Source organism: Dermacentor andersoni, chromosome 2, assembly GCF_023375885.2.
Source record: "Dermacentor andersoni chromosome 2, qqDerAnde1_hic_scaffold, whole genome shotgun sequence".
NCBI classification, from domain to species: Eukaryota; Metazoa; Arthropoda; class Arachnida; order Ixodida; family Ixodidae; genus Dermacentor; species Dermacentor andersoni.
Window position 1 is genome coordinate 68,387,615 of NC_092815.1, and position 8,428 is coordinate 68,396,042.

The following is an 8,428-nucleotide window of genomic DNA, read 5'->3' on the forward strand; positions in this document are numbered from 1 at the left end:
GTGACTTTTCGAAGGAACCGCCACCACGGGAGAGCGGAAGGAAAGCAGATACGCAAGCGCTTGGAACGCCGACAAAGAGAGAGCAGTGCGAACGTAGACATGGCCGACGTGGGTCAAAGTGTAGTGTCTGTTCTTATCATCTTAATATCTGATATGGGTTGTATTTGGACTCAAGGTGGATTCCGCCAATTTAGCAATTTGGCGGAATGCTTGAAGCCTGCTTCACCTCCGCCGTGTGTCGGCCCGGTATCGCACTACCTTCGGGATCAGCCCACGGTTATTGCACACGCAGGAGGAAAATGCACGGAACTCTAGCCGAAAACCTGGTACTGCAAGTGAAGCGCAAAAAACAGGGACAGAAGGAGGGTACAACACACGCGCTCCAACACATGCTACTTCCTTCTGTCTTTTTTTTTTTACGCTTCACTTCCGGCATGTCATACTAACAAGGCCGAATTTACACCCTTCTTTTCCTGGCCCGGGGATCGAACCCCTAGACCAACGCCTTTACAGGGCTGTCGCCCTACCAACTGAGCTAACCAGGGTGCTGGAAAACTGCAGGGCGAGGGCGAATTGAATCTGTTCCTGCGCTTCGAGTCGCCGATTAATTCGCCCTCGTCCTGCGATCTGCCAGCTAGCTCAGATGGCAGAGCGCCAGCACCGGAAACGCGTTACATCCCGGGTTCGATCCCCGGACCAGGTCAATTTTTTCTTCAAACTGCGACGCCATGTTTCTAAGAAAGCCGCGTGGGATTTGTTTCGTAGGTTCGTGTTACTCTCGGGTGGATGGCATTTTTTTCCCTATCGTGTAACTTCATCTTCCTTGCCGATCTCTTAAAAGAAAAAAAAAAGAAAAAGGGACTCATATGCCAATGTTTATCCTAAGTGTCCCTTAGGCTTCCTGTCGAAGAGTGTACATGACTCCTTGACGCAACGTGCGTGTCTCAGCAGCGGACGTTCTATTCCAGATCGCGGTGGCGCAGCTGCTGTCGGTAGCCTACGCCCTGCTCATGGCCGCCGTGATTGTAGGCACGGCGCTGCAGATCCAAGAGGACGGCATCACGTCGCCCTCGTCCATCTTCATAGTGGGGACGGCGCTCGTGTTCTTCCTCGCCGCTCTAGTGCATCCACAGGAGTTCCGGTGCCTGATGCACGGCCTGCTTTACTTCGTGCTCGTGCCCTCCATGTACCTCATCCTGGCTCTCTACTCGGTCATCAACCTCAACGTCGTCTCCTGGGGCACTAGGTACGTATGAAAGAGACACGCGCGCGTGCGCACGGATTTGACTTCACGTGGTACTCACGTCAGAGGAAGTTATGCCGTTTTTTTTTTTTATTCGTGCACGCATCCACAAAATACGTGCATCCATTTGCGCGTTTTGAGAAGCATGCGCGCGTTTTGTGAACTTGTCTTCCCGTCGCGGACTCGTTTCGCCAGCAAGTCCTAAGAAATCTTCGAATTAGGTTGGTTAGCACGACGATTTCCTCGTGCATTACCGGTATACCGAAGTGGTGCGAACACATACACGAAGTATAGTTCTTCTTCCGCGTCATCATTTGTCTTGCTTGTGGTTCGTTTGCGGGCGCACACGGCTCCGTGCGCAAGAGAAGCTCCCTTCGCAGTTGCGCGTCACAACTCCCCAAGCGTGCTCGGTAAAATGTTCTCCATGATCGCGTCCGTATTTTCTCGTCCACCTAATTGGAGCAGTGCGCGGTTGAGAGCACCAATAGCGATTGCGCAATATTAGCGGTGTAATACACTAATGACAAAACCGGAAGATCGTATATGGTTATTTGTTTATTTCTTTGTCAATGCTGACTCATTAAGTCCGAGCACGAATCGAGTAAACATATTAAATAATGCCAGTAATGCTGCCCAATACATGCACCAGCTGAAGTGAGGTCACCGTTTGTAACGCCTCTCTGTGTCACACCGCATGCAGGGAGACCTCCACTGCCAACACAACGCAAGGCGGAGCGGATCACGCACCGTCCAACGCCGACCGGTACAGGCCAATGGCACAGGCAATGATGACGTGCCGCCTCGGCGACATACTCACTTGCCTCTGGTGCACAAAGTCCCACAGCGGAACCACATGGGGGGACTTCTCCCTGAACGCGGCCAGCAGGGGCGACTCAAGACCGGAGAGTCTCGAGCCCTTGTTGAAAGAGTGCGCAAACAAGATGCCCGTCTTGAACGAAGAGGAGGAAGGCGAGGACAACAGTGGCCAGCATAAGGAGCTTAAGCCGAATGGTACGGTATCTTCCGGTCATCGTGTAGAAGTCGTCCTTTATCTCGAAACACCAGCCACACCCCGCCGTGGTATATAGCATATATGTTGCTTTAGAATAGAGAGGTTGTGGGTTCGGTCGTCGGCAGCGTTGAGACAGCGACGGAACGCAAGAACGCCCACGTGCTGAGGTTTCGGCAGGCATCAAAGAAATACAAACGGTCAAAGTCTGATCCATAACCCTTCGCTATTACGAGATCTTTCGCACCCTATATATTGGCCGCTTTGACGAAGCACTTTGCCCTGGTTATTCACGCTGCTATAAGGCTTCGCAAAGGTTACTGTGTGTTGCCGCTCATTAAGCTGTCGAAAGTAGTGAAACTTGGACGAAACTTATCACTTTTGTCGCTCGACAACTGCGCAGCAATTTAATTTCACTTGCGCGAAGCTTTCCAACAAAGAGAAAATTTGTCCACCAGTAAAACTTATGGTGCAAACGGCCCTGGCAAGCGTTGCTTTCGAATATATTCGGAAAACCCTATGAACCATCACTACTGCGTAATAGTACCGAACACACAACATCCTGTCACGACGAAAAGGACACAGAGGCGAGCTGAATATTACAGTCGTATACAATCATGCATGTACGAACTCGCAACCCTTTGCAAAACCTGTATCATGCCTGCATACATCTTAGAATTTCTGAGACACTTGCGGAATACGACGTTGCCTCCATTCAACGCCTTTCTTCCTGCTTCCCGTAGGGAAGCAGGAAGAAATACGGGAGCGTGGCCAACCAAAATTTCCAAGAAAATGGCATTGAATTCCCAATGTTTTCATTGCTTTCGGCAACGTTTAATGTCCGTGGCATCAGAAGTGAAGCTTGACGTATACCCTGCCGTCAGCTTTCCCTCGCAGCTATAGCGCTCACCCGGACTTCTAGCCTGCAACGCGTGCACAGATAAAAGAGCGGCTCGTCGCGTGCCGTTTAAAATGCTGACCCCCTTTGTCAAAGAACACGCGACCGGGATTGCCAAACTGTCCTGTCGCAAACGGCTGCATACGCCGTCTGGTCCGCGCAGCGTTGCCCAGTGCCAGCTCCGCGAGCACTTGGCACAGGCGGCAACGGTACGCTAAAACGCCCTATAGATAATATAGAGCTTTAGTTTAGGGGACGCAAGCGGCTTGCGTACGCAAGAACTAGGGGACACGGTACTGCGCATGCGCAGACCCCTACGTCTGGGTCTGCGCTAGCGCAGTACCGTCGCCCCTAGTTCTTGCGTACGCAAGCCCCTTGCGTCCCCTAACCTAAAGCTCTCCAATGGCGAGAACTGGGACATCCGCAGGCGTCGAGAAAAGGAGTGGAGGACAGGGCGCAGCATGCAGCGTCTTGTCTACAATGCAGCGACGGCTGATCGATCGTTAACGATCATGCGCAACAGTGAAAGTTCACGCTTTCGCTTGGGCGCTTCCGACAGTCTGCATTGATCTCGAAGAAAAAAGACGGCAGGAAGGAGAAATCCGGTGTTCCATAGCGGGTCAATCGCGGCGACGGGCCTGGCAGGTGACGGCGCTATAGAGCTGCCCTCGTGCGAGCGCGCGCGCTCGCATACATTTTTCTCGCAGACCGACAGTTACACTGAACGCGCGCGGGCACCCGGCGCGCCGAACGTGACCGCGAGCAGGTGTCCGCGGGCGGGGGAAACGGCGAACAAAGAAAGCCGACAAACGACCCACTTGCGAAGAAGGCCGGAAGAGACGCCTTCTGCAGGTTGGGCAACAGCTTCCACGGCACGCACTGCAGTGTCCCCCTTGCGCGTAAGGGGGCAAAATAAACCGACGCGCGGAAAGACAGAAAAAAATGCTCTTCCCTCAGAGTAGTACGCGTATCTTGCGCGGTTGCCTGACAATGAAAGTCCCTGGGAATAATGTCACGCAATAATGGTGCAGTAGTGTCGTAGTACATTGCACTCACGCGCGTCGGATCAACGCGCGCTCGACCGCGCAATCAACGGAGCCGGGTTTCCCGCGCAGCCCACCGCGATGGGCCGTTCGATTGGCGTTCGATCGGCAGCGCAGCGCGGGTTCGATTACGGCCCATGGCATGACTACGCATTTCGAAGGGAGCGGAGGTGGGCACGCAAGGACGCCCGTGTATGCACACTCGACGCACTTTGCATAACCTCGGGGGATGAATAATAATGTACTTGAAGATACCATGTACATGGTGTGCAGCCCGTAATTATAAGTCGAAGAAGAGACTTCTTACGGCTCACTCACACTAGGCCGACCCGACACCGATTACGGTCTGCCGACTGTCGGCGACAGCGTTTTTTCCTTAGCGTCGGCGCCTCTACCACACGGTACCGACGACTTGGATCAGCGTAAGCGACACTTTTTCCGCCGTATACGATATAGTATGCTGTGAACCATTGTCAAGAGATTGAAACGATGCCTTCCTTCAGAATTCCGCGAATGTGCTAAAGCATGTTGGTTTGTTCTTTTACCGCTGAGCCGTCGGAGTTCACAATAGTAGACACGACCGGGCTAAATCCCTATTATCTGAGCAAAATAAATAATTCGGATATCTTCGCATACGCAGGTGCTTTACCGGGACCCCAGGGCGCGGTAGCAGAGTGCGATCACTCGGTCTGGCACACTCATCCGACGCTAAGGCATTGCACCCGTGACGATTTGGAGCCGGAGGAGGACAGGTTCTGGAATTCCCTTATCACGGAATTCCTGGAGCCCGAGAAAGCGAAAGACGCGTCCACGGTACACGAGATGCAAGAAAAGCTGGATGCGCTCCGGAACCGCGTCGTATCTGCGCTGCTGTTCTGCAACGCCATGTACGTTCTCGTCATTGTGCTCCTCCAACACCACAGGAGCACGTTGTACATCGAGTGGCCCCTGGCAGCCAACGTGACCATAGGCTACGTGCCGTCCGCCGAGTTCGTCGTCGTGCAATCGAACTACCAGCACCTCGAACCCCTAGGCATGGTGTTCATCGCCTTCTTCGCCTTCATCCTGCTCCTGCAAGTGAGCGGCATGATGATCCACCGCTTTCACACTTTCTCGCACATGCTAGCCTCCATTTCCATCCTGGACTCGACCGAGCCTAGCGAGGGCTACATGACTTACCTGTCCGCACTGAAGGAACTCCAGACGCCCGAAACCATCGAAGACCTTCCTCCGGCGAATGCCTCCGCTTCTGGCGAGGAGACGTGGCGAAGACCCAGAGCGGTGGACCTGGAATTCGTCCTCACCCGCAACCTGATGAACATGAATAACGGACACGAGATCGAACGTAAGTATAGTGACCGCTGAAGCGACCCCCTTCCGGTGTTTCTCAAGTACTTAACTCAGGCAGAGTGAACACTCCTAGCAGTGGCGGCAATATTTGTGCAGTGTCAATACGTCGTTAGGCAAAGCAGTGGATAAGTTGCGAGGGCCATTGGGCTGCTGTTACTTGCTCGTCAAAACATGTGCTGGCTGTTCCTTCCGCAAGATGTGTGCAAGGCCATCATACTGCAGATATAGGGGAGAAGGAAACGAGAAATGGAGTAAAACCAGAAGGTTCCTAACACTTACCTGCATGCTCTCCGCGGTGAAACGGGGACCCGTAGAAGCCTCCAATGAAACGCGATTTGTTTAGAGCGCGGAGCAGGCGGACAGTAACCCAGCCTTCTGTTGTCTGAAAAAGAAAAAACAAGATACGAGATGTTTATAAGGATGAGTAAACTTCCCTGTCATTACTAATACGTTGCGAAGTGCAATGCCCATGGATCAATGACGTCGTTCTCGAGTTCAACGGCAGATCTCATGAAACAGCCTTTTGTCTTACCGCGTGTTTTAAGGATTGAAAGGTCAGATCGGACTTGGTAGCGCATGTGTGACAGGAAGAACAATGATATATACGTAACAGTTTTTTTATTTCCATGCAGTGATTCCTGAGACGAACACGAGCTGCCTCAAGCAAATAAGTCGACAAGCTGTGGCCGATATGCTGCGTCGTCGCCGTAGCGACCCATCGCTTTCTCGCCGGTCAAGAAGAAAGCCGCTGCGCTCTGCCTCGTCATACAGATGACAAGAGCTGAGCGGGCATAAATGAGGACGTGTTTGCAACGTAGACAGACTGTTTTACTAAATAAAGCGTGAAGACGTTGACGTAGCAGCAGGTGCTGCTCAAACCGCACACAATGTACTCTGTAGTGTCTGGAATTAAGCGGGCTTGCAGTCGATATCAGAGAGCTAAATTTAGCATAAACCTACCATTCGACCGTTACTGTTTCGGCCAGCTGCCAGCTTTGCACTAGCCGTAGCATGCATGCACCTAGCGTGGCCTAGCTGGCACGTGCAACCCTGGTAATTCGGTGTGGTGTCTCTGCATATGCATATACAGGAACACTAATTTGTTGGTGATGGTGTCGCTATGCTGCAGAACTCGATATCATTGCCATTTCACTGTGTGATCGGTGCACGGCTTCGGTGTTCTGAGCAGAATGACATAGCTGCGGGAAAATGGGGAAATATACGGAAATGCGAAAGAGGAGAGTGAAGTCGGCATCTTGGGCTGTGGCGAAGATTTCCCGTGCAGGTGTTCTGGTCCGAACAAAATGGCCGTTGCTCACCCTTCTACGAGCCAAGCGTTTCCAACATCCCCTTGGGACACCGATCCATGATGCTTATACTTCGTGTCACTAACTACGCGCAGTGCAAGAAAGGCTATGAATCGTCTCAGCCAATCGCAGACGAGAGCGCTACACAACCCTTCCGTTTAAGCTTCCATTCAGTCGACGTAGCACGAAGGGCGATCAGAGGCGGGCACTGGAGGAGCCCTTTTTCTAGTTCTCTTTACTGGTGTACTATTCTGGACATTGTCGAATTGCGTCATATTGTCGACTACGCCATCTTATCAGCTCTGATTGGCCCAGAGGGCTGCTATGGCCTCTCTGATTGGTTCCAAATACCACCCTTACAGAATTTGGCAATATCGCGGAATTTCACAATGCCTAGAATAGTAACCGTGGTTGGCTAACGCAACCCATGAATTTCGCTGCCCTGCACGGAGTTGCTAAGCTGGATGGAGTGCAGCTAATCACAAGAATACGTAACATTCCGGACATGCACAATCACAAGATAGACACCTTCTCGATGGTGCGAAAAACATATATTTCCAATCGGAAGTAGAAAACGGCAAGAAAGTGGCCCGGGGTGCCTTCCTGATTATCACTATATACCGACACTAATATTTGTCGGGACTGTATAGGAAACGGTGTGATGAAAATACTTGAACCAGTTGCGTGTAAAAAGGAAACAATAGAATTGACTGACATCAGCGGTGCGTGTAACTATATTACACCTTACTGCATGAATTTTTATTTACTTTCGAAAAAATTAGCCAAGCCTTTATTTAGGCAATATATACCCACGCACACTGTTGTGCCTGGTGATCTCTCGGCGACAAGGATATTTCACCGGCAGACGTGCAGCTGTCTCGGGTGCTGTTCACGCTTCATCGTTTACTCAAGACGAATAAATCAGCGTCACCGGAGTCTTACGGTGACGCTTAGTCAGGTACTAAATCTTCGGCTTTTCGAACGCCCAGAACTGACAAGCGAGGCGAATGCCGGCCCGGACTACGACTGGACCTAGCGCCGATGGTAACGCATAAACAATGACGTCTCACTTCAAGGCGACAACGCCTCCTCCGATTACCGCGAAAGCCAGTCTGTCTCGCGATCCTGCTAGACTAATCCATCACGAAGTGGCCACTAATTGATGACAGGGTCATTGTCGAGAACTCCCAGGGAAAGCCGTCGACGGCAGGTTCACAGTTTGCCGCGTGGTTGCCTCGTATTGTGCGACGTCGGAGACCAGGGACTCCGGCAAAAATGTGGGACTTCGGGGTCGGGATATTGTGAACGGTTCAACGTTTGTGATTGGCCAGCGACTTCCCTCGATGAGCGAAAGAGGGAAATAAACAGCATATAAAGCGCATCTGCACTGCTGTGGGAGAGACTTAGACATGCAAAGACTTTAGCATGTAGCGTGCTCCGAGAGTTGGAGCCGCGTTTGTAAAGCTCAACCATGTACATTTCAGTACAAACTTTTTTTCCGTCTCTTAAACGTTGCTCGGGACCTTTCTTTCTTCCGGCACCTGGCACGGCACCATCCATGGAACGTTCGTGGCAGCA

At 51.9% G+C, this 8,428-nt stretch overlaps 1 protein-coding gene and 1 pseudogene across 1 annotated transcript in view; both read left to right on the plus strand.

The window, feature by feature from the left end:
* Positions 1-6,603, plus strand: part of LOC126541923 (chitin synthase chs-2-like) — a 154,499-nt gene extending 147,896 nt beyond the window's left edge. Inside the window, exons 13-16 of the mRNA XM_055077016.2 lie at positions 969-1,246; positions 1,944-2,254; positions 4,834-5,538; positions 6,176-6,603. Of these exons, the coding sequence (XP_054932991.1) occupies positions 969-1,246; positions 1,944-2,254; positions 4,834-5,538; positions 6,176-6,318 (1,437 nt within the window). The 3' untranslated portion in view covers positions 6,319-6,603. The remainder of the gene's footprint in view (positions 1-968; positions 1,247-1,943; positions 2,255-4,833; positions 5,539-6,175) is intronic.
* LOC126542107 (U2 spliceosomal RNA) lies at positions 100-280 on the plus strand (annotated as a pseudogene).
* Positions 6,604-8,428: the final 1,825 nt, after the last annotated feature.